At 39.6% G+C, this 20,035-nt stretch overlaps 4 protein-coding genes across 9 annotated transcripts; 2 read left to right on the forward strand and 2 right to left on the reverse strand.

The window, feature by feature from the left end:
• Positions 1-548: 548 nt before the first annotated feature.
• LOC106741600 (60S ribosomal protein L21-like) lies at positions 549-1,919 on the forward strand. 3 transcript variants are annotated; one of them, XM_014614177.1, is made up of 2 exons: positions 549-615; positions 1,414-1,919. In XM_014614177.1, the coding sequence occupies exon 2, from the start codon at positions 1,423-1,425 to the stop codon at positions 1,900-1,902; it is 480 nt and encodes a 159-aa protein (XP_014469663.1). In that variant the 5' UTR covers positions 549-615; positions 1,414-1,422; the 3' UTR covers positions 1,903-1,919. The 3 variants fall into 3 exon arrangements, with proteins under 3 accessions (XP_014469663.1, XP_014470498.1, XP_014471356.1); XM_014615012.1 differs by having other exon boundaries at positions 604-693; XM_014615870.1 differs by lacking the exon at positions 549-615 and adding an exon at positions 764-932.
• Positions 1,920-3,620: 1,701 nt separating this feature from the next.
• LOC106751712 (probable methyltransferase BTM2 homolog) lies at positions 3,621-7,119 on the reverse strand. Of its 3 annotated transcripts, none has more exons than XM_014632870.1 (3): positions 6,975-7,119; positions 6,104-6,288; positions 3,621-4,558 (listed from the first exon to the last, which is right to left on the reverse strand). In XM_014632870.1, exons 2-3 carry the CDS (start codon positions 6,233-6,235, stop codon positions 3,641-3,643), a joined length of 1,050 nt encoding a protein of 349 aa, XP_014488356.1. In that variant the 5' UTR covers positions 6,236-6,288; positions 6,975-7,119; the 3' UTR covers positions 3,621-3,640. The 3 variants fall into 3 exon arrangements, with proteins under 3 accessions (XP_014488356.1, XP_014488449.1, XP_014488271.1); XM_014632963.1 differs by lacking the exon at positions 6,975-7,119 and adding an exon at positions 6,491-6,570 and having other exon boundaries at positions 6,104-6,294; XM_014632785.1 differs by lacking the exon at positions 6,975-7,119 and having other exon boundaries at positions 6,104-6,412.
• LOC106751850 (ubiquitin-conjugating enzyme E2 G2) lies at positions 6,567-8,243 on the forward strand. Of its 2 annotated transcripts, XM_014633175.1 has the most exons (5): positions 6,567-6,706; positions 6,882-6,963; positions 7,374-7,492; positions 7,607-7,731; positions 8,087-8,243. In XM_014633175.1, the coding sequence occupies exons 1-5, from the start codon at positions 6,664-6,666 to the stop codon at positions 8,165-8,167; spliced, it is 450 nt and encodes a 149-aa protein (XP_014488661.1). In that variant the 5' UTR covers positions 6,567-6,663; the 3' UTR covers positions 8,168-8,243. The 2 variants fall into 2 exon arrangements, with proteins under 2 accessions (XP_014488661.1, XP_014488576.1); XM_014633090.1 differs by lacking the exon at positions 8,087-8,243 and having other exon boundaries at positions 6,577-6,706; positions 7,607-8,019.
• A 595-nt stretch (positions 8,244-8,838) lies between these two features.
• LOC106751649 lies at positions 8,839-18,774 on the reverse strand. The gene is made up of 7 exons (XM_014632655.1): positions 18,600-18,774; positions 17,932-18,064; positions 17,655-17,844; positions 16,244-17,565; positions 15,391-16,069; positions 15,123-15,291; positions 8,839-15,042 (listed from the first exon to the last, which is right to left on the reverse strand). The coding sequence occupies exons 3-7, from the start codon at positions 17,766-17,768 to the stop codon at positions 14,645-14,647; spliced, it is 2,682 nt and encodes an 893-aa protein (XP_014488141.1). The 5' UTR covers positions 17,769-17,844; positions 17,932-18,064; positions 18,600-18,774; the 3' UTR covers positions 8,839-14,644.
• Between the last annotated feature and the right edge of the window lie 1,261 nt (positions 18,775-20,035).

The following is a 20,035-nucleotide window of genomic DNA, read 5'->3' on the forward strand; positions in this document are numbered from 1 at the left end:
ATGGACTAGCAAAAGAGTAGGATCTCTTATATCTCCCATCCCAAGCTTAAACGTAAGCCCCTCTTCCCTTGCACAACTTAAATACAAAATGTGTTCGACGTAAAATTAGAGCATGGTAGCCGAGCGAGCTAAATGTTTTGCTCTCGGAGGTTCTTGATTCGATTCTTCTTAACATCAATTTTTTTTTCACAGTATTTATATTATATATATTATATTATAAGTAATATTAATTAACCAATCAATGTAAAGAAATCTTTGTTCTTTTTGTTCTGATTGGTCAATTAGATATTAGTCTACCCGTCGAGCAGGATTTTGAAAGGCAGCCTTGTGACAAACTCTAGTAACATTGAATGAAAAACAGTATTGATACTTATTAATCAAATTTAGAAATATCGAAAAGATACTCAATCCTTTAACAAAGAATCGGATATCGATTGAACGACCTCTTGTTATTGAACGCTTATTGCGCGAAAGAAACAACGCAGTAGCCAATAAACTTTTAGTTCTCATGAAAAAACGGCATGTTGATTAGCCACGCGCATGTGCGAAATACATATCCGATCATCTACCAGTTATTTCTTTTCTGTCCGTAGGAGCGATACGTTTCCCTTGGAGGTATTTCAGTAATTTGATAGTATTTTATAAAATTTAGATCGCACTGCAATATTTATATGCTCTATATATTGTTAAAAGGTATGTACTTTTGTTTACCGATTTACAACTGCTTTCAGCGTGACCGAATAAATACCAGGTGACAAATTACATTAGATTTAATCAGTTGCGGCACGTGCATTTCATGATGCATTTTACGTTGTGCGACATTTATAAAAATCTCTCGCGCATTGACGAGAATAATTATTTCTAAGGGAACTTGTAATATTTAAAACTTAAGATCATAATGTTGCTTTTTGTCTGCTTGAACGTATAGAAAGGTTGGGAAAATTTTTAGGTTAGATTTTAAAGGATAAATAAATTTTCTCCATGATCCTGTGCTATTTATGCGAATCGAGGTTTATAAAAATTATCATTTTAATTATATATGATAATGCCGTAGTATGTAATTGTGTGGAAAAATAATTATGTATCGTAAGATCTGTCAGTAATGTAGAAATATTTTCTATTTATAATCACGAAGCGCGTTAAATGCTCATTAAATGCGCTCATTACATGTTAGTTTTTGCTAAAAAAAAAACTGCGAAAATTGATTTATTATTATACATGATTATATTGTTCTACATGTTTTCTTATATGTTTCTCAACACATATTGCTATATAGCAGTCAAACGTTAAAAGTCATGCGCATATAGTTGAAAAAAGTTATTGGTTTAATATTTCTCGCATATGTAGTTCTTATTTGTTTATTTTTTTTTCTTTTAATCAGTCGTTCTAATATGTGTTTATGCTTTGTTACAGATTATCACAATGACAAATTCAAAGGGTTATAGGCGAGGCACCAGGGACTTGTTTTCACGCAAGTTCCGTAAACATGGGACGATTCCATTATCAACATACATGAAAGTATACAAAGTCGGCGATATTGTCGACATTAAAGGAAACGGCGCTGTACAGAAAGGCATGCCATATAAGGTATATCACGGTAAAACTGGTCGTGTATTCAACGTGACACCCCATGCTTTGGGTGTCATTGTGAACAAAAGAGTGCGCGGACGTATAATTGCAAAGAGGATTAACGTTCGCATCGAACACCTGACGCACTCTAAATGCCGCGAAGATTTCTTGAAGCGAGTTAAAGAGAACGAGAGATTGAGAAAGGAAGCCAAGGAAAAGAACGTGCGCGTTCAATTAAAAAGACAACCAGCTGAACCATCGAAAGCGCACATAGTATCAGGACGCGATAAGCCCGAAATGCTCGCACCTATCTCATATGAATTTATCGCTTAAATGTAAATAAATACATTTTCAAAATAAAAATTCGCATTATTACACTTATTGTGAAATATAACCCGGAAGAAATTTGCGTTTCAAAAGTACTTATGTTTAAAAGCTATTTAATAATTTTACTTTAACTATAGTATATATTGTGACGTGGCGGCTCGGAGCGCCCGTCCCAAGGGCGAAGGCCCTATAGTAGGGCGAGTGGCGTGTTCATAGGAGCGCGCCGAATTAATGTTATTAGTTTTTTTGTAGTTTGTATTTTTTTTTGAGTTAGCGAAGACCGCGCGTCGCGGGCGCGCGGTAGAGGCGAGCCCCGCGCCCCGACCGAGTGTACACCCCGCTCCAAGGGGGCGGCGAGAAGAGGAAGGAACGTCGACCACCAAAGGACCCCGCCGCCCTTCGTTCTGAGATGACCGACGAGGGGCCGCTGCCGACACCACCGGGGCTACCTCTTCGACCCCTCGACGATTAACGTTTAACAATCAATTAAATACCTACCATTTTCACTAGTAGATTCTCTAAATCGAGAGACTACAGACAATAAGCGATATTACTTGCGAAGTATACGGCAAAGCAACTGTCATGCTTTGGAGCAGATGTATAGATGTCAGTCCTTCTTTCAGTAGATGTCAGTACATATCGGCGATGTTATGGACCTACATGCAGAACGCGGAAATGCCTTGGAAATCTGCGAGAACGAGAGATTGAGAAAGGAAGCCAAGGAAAAGAACGTGCGCGTTCAATTAAAAAGACAACCAGCTGAACCATCGAAAGCGCACATAGTATCAGGACGCGATAAGCCCGAAATGCTNCTGTAAGCATTTTCTACATATCAATATCTGAACAAAAAGTTTACATAATATCAACCAATTTTTTAAGAGAAAAAATCTGATATTTGTAGGTGCAAGATATTCGACCGGACGGTAGAAAATTTCTGTCTTTTCGACCAATAAGTATTAATATTTCGTCAATTGTTCAGGCTGATGGTTCTTTATATTAAAGTTGGATAATACAATTATGGTCTGCGGCATTGAAACTCCATAGCATCATTTTTACAAAAGTTATAGCTTGTTGAATTATGTTTTTGATTATAATGGGTAGTATGCCTGGCAAACCCTTGAGTTATACTACTTGAGAAATAGAAGTATCTCTGACTCCATCGTTTAGTCATATCACGACCTCAGGCGAAAGATTTATGCGTGACTTGAAAGAAAACACGAGTATAAATTCCTTAAGCGGGAAGCATCCACTTCAGCATAGTGCAAAATGCATGACTCATAAGAAGGCGAGCCTATCAGGATCGTTCGTTTCCATCGTGAAGATAGAAACATAAATCTTTGTTTGGTTTGTTATCTTATGCGTCATGTTAATGCATATATAATTGTGTTATTATGTACCAAAGTATGTACTTCCCGCTTTAAGTTTACACTTTTAGAATGGCGTTGGGAAAGTGCTCCGAAGTCGCCATGAAACCATATTGAGAGAGCGAGAGAGAGGCGTCGTATATATGCTAAGTATATTAAAAAAAATATTTATTATTTGTATATTAATTTTATTAATACTTATTTATTAATATTATTAATTTAATATCATTATTATTAAATGGTTACGGTAAGATAAATTAAATTTATTTATTATGTCTTTTATATATTGAATGAATATATAAGTAACAAATAAATAATAAGTATAAGAGTTATAAAGTGGATGTTTTATTTCACAATTAACATTTTATATTCACATTTTATCAAAATGCTTTGTCAAAAGGTAATTCGGAGAACGTATTTATTAAATCACTTTCATCGTATTTGTATATGTTGTTTTCTTGTTTTCCCTTAGAACAAATATTTGGAAAATCTTGCGGTATAAAAATTTCCCTGTCGGATATGTACTTTTCTTCGTCCTGTGTGAAATGCTGCAGATCAGCCCAACGTGTCGCCACGTTCTTGCATGCACATTTCCTAAACACTAGACAGTGTATGTGACGCAGCTTTTCATACTTGATCCTCATGAATCCTAATTTGCTCAGCGTGTACCTCCAGGATTTTATCAGTTTCGTGTTCGCACCAACGTGCTTTGAGTCCGGGCTTACGATGATTAATACACCGGCGCTCTTCAACACGTTGTAGGCGTTTCTACAACAGATGTACCTCTGTCTCGGACACGGCAAATATTCCAATAATAGGGAGAACACTACAACGTCGAATGAATTCACGGCTAACTGACGAAACTCGCGCTTATCCTGCGAACGAATTTCCTTCTCTCCGATCATGACGTTCAAAAAATCACATCGAAGTACTGCACTTGTCGCGGGAGTTAGGTCTATCGCGGTAACGTTGAATTCATCTTCATTACCGAGAGGATTGTAACAACTTCCTACATCAAGTAGTGATACTCTCCGCCCGTAAATATTTTGTAGTTTATTTTCCACATAGCCGTGACTATCATTGAAGATTTGAAAATTTTCACTGCTTGACTCGCCCGAAGATATCTTTGTGCTTATATTTCGTTCCCGTTCGTCATACTTCTCTTTGCCACCGTTCAGAAAGTATTCCTTACATTGAGTTTTTATCCATTCCATTCTACAGTATGTGTCATTTTTTGGATTTAGATAATTCTCCGTCCAGCATTTAGTAGCTAATTCTCGCATGGATGCAGCGTATTTCTAGAATTACAATATGATAGTATTTCGTATACATTAATCTAATTTAAATGAAATCTGCTCTTTTGCATTCCTTCCTAATCATGTTTTATTTGATATTATAGATTCATATCGAACCAAAAGTGACTTATACTAAATTCTGATTAAGCTAATCGAATAATATTGGGAGTTCAAATTAGTTCGGTCCGTTTTCAAAAGATGGCTCTGGCTGTTATGAATGTTTCATAGTGACAGCTGATTTCGGTGATTTCAGAGAGGTTAGACATCTGTCAATAATATTCAGTTTATATCGCTTTGAGTTTCATACAAAACCCCTGTTTTATACTGTGTTGAATATGTCAAATTTTGTGTTAACTAAGCAGCATTTGCGGGAGGTTTTAGTTTTTTGCTTTAATTGGAAGAAAAGTGCAACTGAAGCGCATCGAATGCTTGTAGAAGTTTATGGTGACAATGTTCCAATTGATAAATCATGTAGGGAATGGTTTCGACGTTTCAACAATGGAGATTTCAGCGTTGAAGACAAGCCTCGCTCTGGACAGCAAAAAAAATTCGAAGACAATGAATTGGAGGCATTACTCGATGAAGGTGTCCGAGTGATTCCATTACGGGCCATCGGTATAGGCTACAATTGATTCGTTTGAGTCGTGCATTACGAGAAAAACGGCCGGAATACGAGCAAAGACATGATAAAGTTATTTTTCTGCATGATAATGCTTGGCCTCATGTCGCAAAAGTCATAAAAAATTATTTGGAAACGCTCAAGTGGGATATTTTACCGCACCCGCCGTATTCGCCGGACATTGCTCCTTCTGATTACTGGTTGTTCCGACGGATGCAGCATGATTTGGCAGGTCACCAGGTCACTTCTTTCGCAGAAATCGAAAATTAGCTCCTAACTTGGATCGCCTCAAAAGACGAGATATTTTTTCGAGATGGAATTCGAAAATTGCCAGAGAGGTGGGAAAAAGTAGTAGCCAGCAATAAGCAATACTTTGATTAATCTGTTCATTCATTTTGTTCTGAAATAAATGCATTTTTGACCATAAAAAAACGGACCGAACTAATTTGTACTCCCAATAATAAGAATTATCGCACGCAAGTACGCACGCGTGCGTCAATTTCCAATTCTGTAACTTACTGTTCAACAATAATTGAAAAATTGATAATTTCTATTTGTGTTAGCAAAATGTAACAGGTAAACAACGTTTAACTGACAGCAATTTTAAATCATCAATTAGCTTAATTAGAGTTTGGCAGTAGTCACTTTTACACCTAGTTGCACAAATATTATTTTGGTTTTAAACGAAACTCTTATTATATAAACATCCCAAGTGAACATAAAGCGAACGTTCCTTGAACGTTTACGTGCTGCTTGGGGCGTGTCTATCATTACCCTTCTTTCTAAATAAATCAAGACAGATACATATTTAAGTCTTGCTTAAAGCCAAGATAACGTTAAGTCTTACAATAAGAAAAAATATAACAACGATTCGAATATGAATTGTTGAAATTCCAGAAATTTTCAAAAAGTGGACTTTCAGAGCGTACCTGCAAAACGTCACCTCGAGACACATGACGCTCCCACGCGGCCTCAGCTCCGTATTGCTGAGCCTCGGCGCGCAAAAAAGCATGAGTCCCTTTCACGATGTCGGATAAACGTTTATGCTCTTCTGTCGCCATTTGTATGTTCGAGCGGCTTAACTTCTACTTTTCCTCGATGTCACCCGAATTTCCTGAGCGTAATAGAAATAATTCGTTATCAGTTAATACACTTCGCCAAATGACAGTTATTCCGACACGATGACGTCATTAAACGATTTGAGTCAGGCAGTGGATAATTTCTTATAAACTAGAAATCTACAAATTGCAGAAAATCCATTGACTATAGAGAGTAACGGAGAAAATGATCCTGTTCTGAAAGTGATTGGTACTTATATAAGAAAATAAGAATAAGAGAAATGGTGAACAGGTTCGGAGAAGCAGGTTAGCTCCAAGGTGGCCTCTGTTCAGGGGTTAACCGCAAAGACGATTATCGGAAAGTCTCTTCATTGGCTTGGCGTACAAGCCGCGACGTCGCGCACAACTGACAATCGTACGCAATTAAAACGATGGCGGGTTCAGCGCTCAGGCGGTTAATGGCGGAGTATAAACGTGAGGCTCAGTTTTTAGTCACTCACTTTTAGTACACCGCGATATAATATTAGCTCGCTACAATAAGTTCGTTTAATAATGGCGTTGTTACGTGAGACTAGTCTCTGTTGCGGCAATCCCCTTGCCCTTGCGATAATACCCGACTGATCGATGCCATGTAATGAACTACTTGCAGAACTAACATTAAATCCACCAGAAGGAATCATTGCCGGTCCGATCAACGAGGAGAATTTCTTTGAATGGGAGGCCCTTATCACGTAAGTTTTACCTTTATCTCAGAGAGCGTGTTTCATCAACCGGCTTTCTGCTGCATCATTCTGTGTACTGTCCTAACCTGTCATTCCATATACTTGGCAAAGCAATTTTAAGTTTACATGTTAAATAAATGTGATGAGAATCATCATGAGTCTTGAAACTGTGGGTGACTCACCAAACTCTGATTAAGATGACACATCAACCGATGAATAATAAAAATCACACAATACTAATTTTCAGTTCTATAATTTATCGTTCAACAATAATCAAACAGTTAATTTCTATTAGCAAAGAAGCACTCGACTGACAGCAATTTAGAATCATTGATTAGTCAAATTCTTGTGAAAGTCATTATATATATTCTATATTTGTTTTTATTGTCATTCTCTTAATAGAAGTTAAATACTTTCAGTGGTCCAGAAGGAACATGCTTTGAAGGTGGGGTATTCCCAGCAAAATTAATATTTCCACCAGACTATCCACTGAGCCCACCAAAGATGCAGTTCACCTGTGAGATGTTTCATCCTAATAGTAAGATATCATGCTATACAAAATAACAATCATTGCTTTTATTTTTATTAGTTGTATACAAATATACATTTTATTAGTTGTATACAAAAATGTTGTTTTCTTCTTTCCACTTAGTTTATGCAGATGGAAGAGTCTGTATAAGTATACTGCACGCACCTGGTGATGACCCGATGGGGTATGAAAGCAGTGCAGAAAGATGGAGTCCGGTGCAGAGCGTTGAGAAAATATTGTTGAGTGTGGTAAGTATGCTGGCCGAACCAAATGACGAAAGCGGTGCTAACGTAGATGCTGCTAAGATGTGGAGGGAGGATCGTAGTGAATTCGAGAAAATTGCTCAGAAACTGGTGAGAAAAACTCTGGGCATTCCACCATAAAGTAGAATGTGCAAAGCCAATTTAAAAAAGTAAACAGAAAGGAGGGGAAAAAAATTCTAATGATAGTTATTGTTATCTTTATGTTGCTTCTCACAACTTCTATGAAAAAAATACTGTACGAAACAATAAATTTTCATCTGTCGAACAAACGGACCCTTTCTGTGCGAATTATTCCACACTTAGTGTACGTATGAGGAATAATGCGTGATTGATCCTACAGATTTTCATCTTTCAAAACTTGAAAGAATCGCAGATACTGAACTTGGTTCTTCAGCAATGCAGCAGAAGTCAGCTATATTAATCTCAAAAAGTGTGTTTTATTTTCAACATTGTAGTACAAACATGGGTAATCAAATACATTACGCGATTACTTCATACGCTTACGTATACCATTCCACTGACAAACCGATAACGAAGGACAGGATTTGCTTCTTGTGCTCTCGGGTGCGTGATTGACATGATTGAGTGTGTTAGCACTTAAAATTATGAAATGATCCCACGAATTACCCTACAGCGATGTTAAAGTAATTATCACATTCGCAGATGGTGTTACGTTAGTCGCGTGTACATCGGCGTAAGCTTAACGCATTATCAACCGATAGATCCTTTTGAATACTCTCAATTCAAATATCTCTGCAGATACAGATTAAATAGATACACTTGTGATACTTATTATGAAACTTATATATTTACAAAAACGACTTTCGTAGGAATTCGAAAATAAGCGGAATAGTGGGTTTCTCTTTCACTGAAAATGCTTCTCGGAAAAATTAATAACTTTGTCGGCGGAAAACAAGGCCAAAACGGAATCATGTTTTCGCAATCAGTTATTCTATTTTTATCTCTATGAAATTATGCGAGTGTGTTGATTGAAAGATCGTCGACACGCTGATAGAAATTTCGGAACTTATATGTATATTTATTTATACAAATATATGCATATATTATATATAAATATATTATATTATATATAATATTATATTATATAATATAATATGTATTATATATATATGGCATATATCGTATTTACAAAATTAAAAAATCCGCAGAAGACGTCTGATTATCGCGCACATTCCACTCTGACAATCGAACTTGGTGACGAAGATACAGGGTGTCCCATTTAAGGCGTCTCGGTCCGAGTAGCGTCGAGTAATTTTCTTCGGAAAAGGACGTTTCTCTCGATTCCGAGGACGATCATATTAAAAGTGGATTCTCTATTGATTTTTTCCTTTTTTAACTACTTTTTATTATTTTTCGTGTTCCTAATGTTTCTTAACACTTTGCGGTCCGTCGACGGCATGATGCGCTCGTTTCGACGTTACAGCCCATCAACGGCATGGTACCGTCGTACTTATTTCGACGATGCAGTCAGTCAACGGCACTGTGCCATTGCGATTTGACAACATTAGTTTTATCGATAAATCGAAACATATGATGAACTTATGATATGATGATTTTAGATATCAACATTTGTATAAGAAAAAAACCAAATAAGCGAGGGTAATTTCGTATTATACCTTCGATAAGTTCAAACATCTTCGGTCAAGCCTTCGGGTGGACCGCGGACCGCAAAGTGTTAACGCGCATACATACATACACACGCACGCACACACACACACATGGCTTCGAGTCGCTTTACGCGAAACACCCTGTACATTAGACTAGAATAAATAAATTAATATACCTTGTCGTATACAATAATTAATTTTCATGGTCGAATCATAGATCCGACTTCAAAAATTGGACAAGTCCACGTCTTGAAGAAATCGATTCTTCATTATGTCGCTCATATTGAGCACTTTAATGTTCATAGTCGTGTTATATGATAGCAACAAATGAATTCGCTCGTCTCCTGAAATCGAACCTTCGCAATTTGCTCTTTCTTATTCCCATCCTCCTTTTCGCTTGGATTCAAACGTCAGCAAAAATAAATACAAGGACTTCGCATTAAATTGGTATTTTATTAGTAAACAATACTGAATTCCAACTAAAAAATGCAGTATTTGTGACTAGCATTCGGCAATTGTATGTAAAACAATAAGATTTTAATGTATCTGTTTCGTACCGCCGAAGTACAACATCTTATATATTTCTTCAATATTTTATAAAATCCTCTTGACACCTTCTCCACGTCCTCCCACCTATATATTCGAAATAATTCTTTTGTCGAGTCACGGATCTGCCTAAATATAAATAATTTACGTGACCAATGATCATGTAAAAAACTTTTGTACGCGAAATTACGTATTTTTAACATCGTATGAGAAATACAAAGAAGATGCTGTACTTTGGGTACGGTTGCATACTTTGGCATACACGAGAGGATACATTCTATGTTCCGCGCCAAGCGATCGAGCTCTCGCGATCGAGGATCATCGAACGAATTTACCACGTTTTTCACAACCAGGGCCGGAAAGCTACATTCCGTGGCGCAGGGTGCCCCGCGAAGTTACGTCACGCTTCGAAAGCTTTATTATGCGACGGGACATCCTGCAATGTGAACGTTCGATTCGTCTAAACGTTTCCAGCATTCGCTCATAACGCGAAACGGCGATCTAATCGCGACCGTCCGACTTTATCAGTAATATCACATTTCGCTAGAAGAAGTGTACATTCAAAGGCAATCGCTTCTGCGCGGCGCCAACGTTGAAAGTGTGTACAAATATACAAAAACGTTTGACACGTACACCTCCCGTCGCCTGATTCACGCATAATCGACGATCGAAGACGGGGATTTGTTGAGCTATCTGGATGAGCCTCACTCGGGCCGCGAGCGTGCTCGCATTTAGCGTTGAACGCCGACTAACTACTTCTCGATTTCGAGTGACTTTCACTAAACTCTGATTAGGCTAATCGATGAATAATAATAAGAATTGTCAAAAGACGAATTTTCAGTTCTGTTCAACAATAATCGAAGAATTAATTTTTATCTGTGTTAGAAAGGATCTGTATTAGAATAGAGAAGACTTAACTGATAGTAATTTTAAGTTGTCGATTGACTTAAACGCAATTTGGTGAAAGTTACCCTTACATTGTCTAATTTCGTCGTAATCTCGGTTGTTTAAACGCTAAACGTTTCAATTACGATGCAAACACGCGTTCTTACGTGACAATTATCGCAATAGTTTGTCGGACATGCTGCAGCCTTCGGAGGTCTCTCGCTTGGCGTGGAACTCGCTGCGTTTTCCTTACAAGTAATTTTTAGAGCCGGTTGCACCAACTATGGCTAACAGAAACGTCGGTTAGCACTAAACTGCGGTTAAATAAATCTTTTCATCTTATCTATATTCATATATATTTTCGGCTAAGACTATTTCTCTGTCTATAGAGAGTTAATTAATTAAGGTACAACTAATTCCCAGGGACGATTGCACTAACCACGCTTGACTGAAGATAATTCAAAATTCAAATCAGCTCGATATCGGTATTCAGCCAAGATCGATCGCTTAATTATAAAAAAAAATTTTCGTATAAATTAATTCGTAAACTCTATTATGTCACAATATAATTCATTAAAACTAAGGTTAACGCGCGGTTATAACTGAGAGTCTCGCTCGCTATATTTTAGAATTAAATGCGATCGCATCGGTTAAAATCGAGCCTGTTAATGCAACTAACCCTTAAAACATAATCTTATCTAAATAAAAACGGTCTCTTAACAATTACAACTTCCTCGTGAAGCGAGGACGCGCGTCGTGTATATACGTGACCTGGGTATGTGTCTGCGTGTTGTGTGCAACTTATGCCGACGTAAATACGCTCGTTATAAAACCTTACTAATTCTGCTCTATATATGTATACCTCCCCCTGTGACTGTGAGGTACTGTGGTGCCGTTATTAATCATTAGCTATATGCACATGCTTCGCGAACCTTCGCGCAGGATTCGCTTAGTCCATTGGACGTTCTCGTTAATATTAATAGTAATCGTATTGCAAAATCTACCGAGTGGGTACTGAGTACAAAATTTATTCGTATTATGTACGTGTTATGTGTGTTTTATATATGTATGCACATATATATGTACGTATGTTTGTGCCTTGTATACATATACGTGTGTATGTGTGTTCTTCAATTTGTCAAAGTGCAAAAACAGATTTTTTCAAATGACTCATTTCATGAGAAAAGTATCTTAAACTACCGTCCGTTTGTATCGAAATAGCAAGTTAATTAACAAATCATTTCTCGACGACGTTATATTGGAAAAAGAAGAAGAAGAAGAAGGAAAAGAAAGAGAAAGGAGAAGGTTGATGAAGGAAAGAAACAGGGAGTCTGCGTATAAGTAAACGTGTCCTTATTACACTCGGTTACAAGTTGCGACAGGAGTTTTCCTTTGGAAGATCTATTGCGATACTAATGCCACGTTGTTTAAGCTCTAGGAAACATGGAAAGATGAAAATTGGTCGGAATAAGTTTCTACCTTCTGACAAGCTTGGAAATCTCGCGTCACTCTTTCGCAATCTGCAGAAGCACGTAACAATAAGTCTGTTCGTTTTCGCTGCACCGCTAAACCAGTGCAATAAGTTGAAGCGAGACAAGTATATGTTTTCTCACTTCAACTTATTGCACTAGTTCAGCGGTGCAGCGAAAACGAACAGACCTAATGTGACTCCGATAACGAAGTCGCGAGTGCAGAGTTGAAAAACACAAGGATGTACGAGAAAGTAATTATAAAGATGAATTAATGGACTTTCACGTTGCTTCCCACGAATCTGATTAATTCCCGAATGTTATTGCACGATGCTGCGTTACAGGCTTGTTCCAGCACAAGACGAATGAACGCACGACTTATCCTAATTGTACGAAATAAAGACTAATAATAATGTCGCAAAGCACCAGTCATTAACGTTTCTAAGAATCCCACCAACTAAACATTAATAATAGTTTGAAGAATTGGCTAGTTAAATAAACGCGACGTATTATCGAGTTGCGCATTGCGACATTAGCTACCCTTTATATTGTGTCAGAAGTCCCTTTGGTTACTTATATATTTATATAAAAACTTTTATAGCCAAGATAATTTTTGCGTAGTTTCGCGTAATCGATTCGTAAAAGAAAGATTTCGGAAAGATTGCAAAATGCGACTTACATAGTCCTACGTTCTTATTAAGTTAATCATCTGGCGGTTAGTCAGTCTGAATCGACTAAATCGACTCCGAATTTGTCCTGAATTATAGGGGAGATACAACTCTCTCGAGTCTAATCGAAAGTTTGACTGCAACGAACGGAATATAATTCTTCAAACTAAATCCCGACGTTAATTCGCGAAAGCTTTGACAAAAGGTGCAAGTATGGCACACAAAGAGGAGTTTTCGCTTATTTTTTCCCTTATCCGACTACTGTGTTTCTCTGTACGTGTATATTTATATATTTATATATGTATTTATGTATATATGTATACATATAAACGGATAATATGCGTTGCTTATGTCACATATAATCTTGCCATTCGTTACAGTCGACAGAAAGGAACTAAACTAAAAAAGGCTATACAGAATTGATTTTGTACTCAGCTCGGTGAGTGTTCCTCTGTCTCTTATCATTTCACTGTGGAAATTAACGAAGATGCAATTATAAAGTGAATATAATTCGACAGGAGATCAAGAAACGATTTTGTCGAGAAATTTCTGCTTAATTAATCGCCTGTTTCGCAAAATACTCCACAGATCATCGATCTTAAGTTACGATCTTAGCTGCGAGCAAGCTGCATAGAATCGCATCTGTTAATCGCGAGGAAAAGTAACGACACTAAATTTGAGAAAAAAATTTAAATGTCGTGTTTTAATAATGTTTAAAACAAACATGATATTCATAAAAATAACCAAATAAATGATTCATCATTATTCCCTTTCAGGTAAAAGATAATGTTTGCGCGAGAATATTTCTTATAAAAAAAAAATATTTTAATAATTTTGTGCAATTACTATCGCGAAGAAAGGAAAGAAATTGTTGTCTCCTGCGTGATAGATACCAGCGGTGCGATAAGCACAAAGTGAATTTTTGCAATATCGTAGCTTGTGTTGAAAGCATGAAATGAAATTTTTCCGATAATGAAAAAATCAAACAATTTGAAACGACCATAATTTGCAGCTCTAGGTATATGGTGCACATCCGGAAAAATCCCCGTAAATTCCTCTACTTTCAAGTTTAATCACAATACTCATTTTACGAATCGATACGCCATCAAAATGATCGAAATCACAGGTGCATAATCATTAACTTTACGTCACGCTTGACGGTAACAAAAATCTAATCGAGCGGGAATTAAATTTTGACGCGTAAGCGAAAATTTCATTTGATCGTGAACTATACACTTTTACATGGAAACGGATTTGATTAAACCGCCAAATGAATTCCCTTATGTTAATCAAGACTCGATTTAACAGCAAATTAAATTCTAGCGTGACAAAACCTTGATAAAGCCATTAAACTCTTTGTGCATCGACGAACGCAAATTCGATCGGGTAACAAAATATTCATGCATAAGTCAAAAATGAATTAAGCCGTGAATCAAATCGAACCGCGAAAATTGACACGACGACCAATGAAAAATGTACGTCAGACAAGATTCGGAACAAGCGAACTGTACGTTAAACTTCCGCGCGTCGGCAGAAATTCAATCGAGCCATGATGCGAATTTCTATACATGTCCATGAAAAGTTTAATCAAGCGGCGAATTAAATTCCCGTTAACGCCGCGAGCGACGTCCGACGCGAATGTCTCTTTGCACAGAGAACAGGGCGGAGTAGGAGTAGGAAAGAAGAGTCGTGTGGCTGTATCTCACGACAGGCCCTGCGGCGTGAAGCAAATCTTCTCCAGCTCGCCGGTTGACGAACTGACGGGTGACTCGGCCCGATCGTCCTGCTCGGTCGCCAATTGCTCGCTATAGTAATGAGGCGTGCTGAGATAGTCGATAAGTCGGCGTGGCAGTGGCAGAGTCGGTATAAGGTCCCTTCGCACCATCTTTAAGATGACGAACCTGCACGTATGCTGCAAGCTCTGGACCTGCTTGAATCGCGACACCGGATGCAGCAGTTGTACTCTCATCGGCCCCAGCACCGGTCGCCGATGCAGGAAGAAGAGATAACGACCGCTACGTGAGTGCTCGACCGCGTTCTCGATGAAATCGACGATAGTGTGCGACTTGAACTTCGTACAGCTACCGAAGCTGAAATTACCTGCATCAAGAAAGAGAGAAACGAGATCGAATAAATGGTGTTTCTTTTTACGATGGGGAGATACACGAAACGCAACTTACCCTGGTCATGCTCTATCCTTACGTGTCGCACGCAACTGTTGAGTCTGAACGATAGAGAGAATATGTAGTGGTCGTCGCTGCTGTCCCGCACGATGAACGAGCCGTCCGGCTCGTTGGATAATATCTTTTCCGCCGCTTCGCCGGATATAGGTCCCCAGTACCAACCGTACTGCATCAAAGAAAGCGATACTTCAGTATTGACTTCAGTGTTGCTGATTGAACCTATTCGTCAATCAGCCAAGCGAACATCCGAGGTAGTCTTACGTACGTCCTTCACTTTCTCGATGCTAGCGGCAAAGTCCATGCTCGTGTCCTCCGCAGCGTCTTCCTCGGGTCGCGCAACTGGCAGCGGGACCTGCTGAACCAAGGTCGGGGACTCGCACTTAGGCACCATCGCCGTGAGGGCCTCCTCTGCTTGTTCCACGCCTACTTGGCCGTTACTGCTCTTGGGTAAAGGAGGCAGCGCGCGCTTGAAAAATGGCAACTTTTGTGCGGACGGTTCTGTCTCGGACGCGGTATTGTTGTTGTTAGTCGTATGCTGATCAGAATCGACGCCCGCTTCTTCCTCCTCGACGATCTCGCCCTGCACAATGCTGTTACGCTTCTCCACGAAGTGATCCGGCGATCCCAGCCGGCGAAATCGGAAAATGTTGCACAATGTCTGCTTGAGATTCAGCGAGAAGTTGCGCTGGCTCTTCTTGATCTTCTCCCGCTCGGACTCGCTCTTCTCCTTGTGTGACTCGTCGCGTGTCTTCTTATGCCTGATGCCGACGAACGCGTTCCTCTTGTGCTTCTTCACGTTGTTACCGTTATTGTTGTTGTGGTTGTTATTGTTATTGTTGTTATTTGTTATATTGTTGTGATGGTGAATCATCAGACCGTTGCTGGTACTCTTATTGGATACCGGCGTGTCCGTGGACGAGTCTGTGTGCGCATTACTGCTATACCTATCAATCAAACACCATTAGTATGCTGTTGAATCAGTGTTACAAAATCAGTTTAATGAGAGATTAAAAGCAGCACAATCAGACTGAGAAGAAAATAAACTGCTGCAGAAATTTGTTATCTCAAAGGAAATAAAATTTCTTTATCTTATCGATTACACGAAGCATTACTCTTACCTATTATTGTTATTTACACTGAGGACCTTGGGCGTTGCAGCTAAATGCACTGGTGTGTGGCCGAGTAACGGCGCCTTTTCCCGCTTCATTTTGTTTTCGCTTGAATCGCTGGAGCTCGAATACAACGTCTGCAAGTACTGGCGCACTTCGTGCAGCGTCATATGAATCGGCTCGCCAATGTTGTGCGCGTGTCCATTCGATGTCCTAACGCAATGACGACCGGAAGTACCTGGCACACTATGCCGTTTACCGCCACCAATACCACCGCCGCCGGCACTACCACCACCATTACCACCACCACCACTGCAACCGCCACCGCTACTACCGCCGCCGCCGCCACCTCCACCGCCTCCGCTGCCGCTACTACCTCCACCGCCTCCGCTGCCGCCACCACCAGCAATACCTCCACCAGCTCCGACACCGATGTTGCCGTCATTACAGCATACCTCGGCCAACAAACGCTGCGACTTAATAACATGTGTGATAGCCCGGGACTTGCCGCAGTAATGACGAGCCTGCTGGATGTGAGCCTCCAGCTCACTCTGCGAACTCGCGGACACGTTTCGCCGTCTCTTGCGATGCCGGTGGCGTTTGGGCCGCTGTGGCGTTCGCAGATCGTGTAATGGCCGCACCACGTCGATCGGCACCGTATAGATGTCCGAGTCGAACGGCACGTTGTACATATCACTAATCTCACTGGTGGTGAGCACGTCGTGCGACATTGCCGACGTGATGAAACTGCTATCATCGACCTTGTGACCAAGCCCGGTGGTGTTAATAGAGTTGTGTGAACTGGATAGCCTAGAGGAGGCCAATGAGCAGCGCGAATTCGGCCGGTTCAGCGTGTTGTAAGGAGTGATGGTGATGGTGGCAGCACCCTGGCATACTGGAGACGCCATCAGGTCCCACATGCGTTTAGGATTGGACTGTTGCACCCGCGTCACAACTGGCAGCGGGTTCGTAGCCGGCACGATCCTCCCTTCCGGCCAGGAGATGCGACATGAGATTGCCAGCGCCTCCTCCACCATCGACTGCACCAAGCTCTCCGAGTAATCATCCATCCAGTATGGCATTCGTCTCATCAGCCGTGCATAGCTCAAGATTGGTACTGATGAGGATTCTGAATCTGGTGGCGACGGGCTGTCCTGAAATTCCGGTGGTGGCTTGATCGCCACATCAACTACTTCGACTTCTAACTTGCCGTCCGCATCGCTCCAGCCTGGGCCCTTTTTCAAGGTATTGAAATTCTCACCACACATGCCGTCAGAGTAGTCAAAAGAATCTTGCGATAGAGATTTGCTCTCTATGTCACTCTCCTGCATCTAAAAGCAGCATCATTTGATATAACACAATCTTTGGAAGAACAAATACATATCGATGATTGTGACTAGAGGAGAAAAAGGTATGCTACCTCTATTGCAAGATGTGCTCGAACAGAATCACTGGAAATTGAACCCCCCAGGCCACTGCTACCAAGATCACTGAGAGGCCCAGCGCTTAGCGAACATGATGGTGGGGAGTCCATCTCAGATTTCCTTTCTTTCAACTATGTACTGGAGAGTTTACAGCAGCCAAAATTTTTGATATTTCCACATCATCCCCTATAAGTTTTTTTTAATGACAATTAACATTAATGTTGGATTATATGTCTTACTTGCTGGATATATTTAAATGAACAGATATCAAACCTGAAAAATAAAACCACAGGTAATATGTGATTGCCTCATCATCTTCATATTAATATATCCACTTGTACTTATCATGTGGTCCATTATAAGCAAGATATAGTACCAATATTCTCAAACAATACAGTTGATAATTCTAGAACAAATAAATGATAATACAAATTCAATTAACCAATATAGAAAAAGATGGTGTAATGGTGTTTAGAAATATCACGCAATTTCAGGCATAATTCATAAAGGTTGATTCTTTCAAAGTACCTCTGTTCACAATTAATAACACTTTGAATCCGAGACTTGACTTAATTATAAATTCCAAAGTATCCAGTATGCACAATCTTTTAAAACTTTGAATCTTTCTATTAATAAATTAATGACGACTTCCTCGAAGCATAACTTGATAGATAACCAAATTCGATAACGACGGGAGACCTTCTTACAGCATGTCTAATATTGAACGTGGCTACCTCGGGAGAATACTATAAATGCGATAGAACGCATAGAAGTGTCAAATGCTCGAACTTAGTGTGAGACTGACGACAGCTCGGCTGAACAGCATCCAGCCACGAGAGATTCGTGCGACAATTAAAGGAATGCATATGAGGAAACGTTGCGGACGTTTGCGTTGAAGCTGAAAACGGAAAGGTCAAGCGGATGACGTTGATGTAGCTTACCTCTGTACTAGATCTCACGTGATGCAACTCCAAGCTTCGTCGTCGTCGTTGTCGTGGCGTAGAGACACACCGCTCATAATCGCCGCATGACACACGATTTGAGCCCGCGCCGGGACCAATCGATATCTACGAGACAACGCGAAACAGCCTCACGTTTCACCTCGAACCATGTTCGGCTTGGTCCGATTCGCTACGTTCCGTTCGTTACGTCTAAGGGTGAAATTACACGGTGCGTAATAGAATTGCGGAATAGAAAGTGCGTCATAGAAGCAACCAATCAACACACAAAATTTGCGTGATAGAAAAGAGCAGTGTAGCGCTGATTGGTGACTTCTATGACGCACCCTATATTCTGCAGTTCTATTACGCACCGTGTAATTTCATCTTAAAATCCGTACCAAACTACGGATTAGGATTGAGATTGAATTAAAATTTGGCCAATCAGAGCAAAGTTCACTAAATTCAAGTCTAGTAAATCTTGCTCTGATTGGTTGAATTTCAATTCAATCATAATCTTAATCCGCAGTCTGGTAAGCTCGTATCAGACAATGGATTAGGGATTGACATTAAATTGAATTTGGCCAATCAGTGCAAAATTAGTTGAACTCCAGCTTAGTGAAATTTTGTGAGCACTGATTGGTCAAATTTCACTTCAATCTCAATCTCCAATCCATAGTCTGATACGGGCTTAATGCACGTGTCATTCCACAGATTAAGAGTGAGATTGGCTTGAAATCTGACCAATCAGAGCAAGTTAACTAAAGTTTAGTTTACTGAATTTTGTTCTGATTGGTCAAATTTCAATAAAATCTCAATCCCCAATTCGTAATGTGTAACAGACATAAAATCCATGTCACACTACAGATTAGGATTACGATTGGATTTCAATTCGACGAATCAATAAAGTTCACTAAACTCAAGTTTAATTCAGTATGTTTTGATTGAACAAATTTTAATCCCATCTTAATCCTAATCCATAGTGTGACACGGGCATAATTAAAATTTGGTCAATTAGAACAAGATTCACTATACCTCAGTGAACTTTATTCTAATTGGTTAAATTGCAATTCAATCTCCATCTTAACACATTAACGGCGGGCGATCTCGACGAAAATATGCTAGGTAGCGCGGCGGCCGCCCGCCTCGTTTTTCGGCCTAGAGCGGGCGATATTTTGTGTGATCATAAAAACTTTAAGGTACAGTCGAGCTAAATCGTATTACTACGACTTCCGCCTTTAAGCCGCAGTCGAGCTAAATCGTAGTACTACGACTCCCGCCCTTAATGTGTTAATCCGTAGTTTGATATAGACTATAATAGCTATAAAGGCTCTAGAGGCATAATGGTTATCGCAGACTAAAACTGGGAGTACAAATTAGTTCGGTCCGTTATTTGTGGTCAAAAATGCATTTAATTAAATACATTGGTAATGTATCTC

This window comes from Dinoponera quadriceps, unplaced genomic scaffold (assembly GCF_001313825.1).
Source record: "Dinoponera quadriceps isolate SergipeBrazil2010 unplaced genomic scaffold, ASM131382v1 scaffold40, whole genome shotgun sequence".
NCBI lineage: Eukaryota > Metazoa > Arthropoda > Insecta > Hymenoptera > Formicidae > Dinoponera > Dinoponera quadriceps.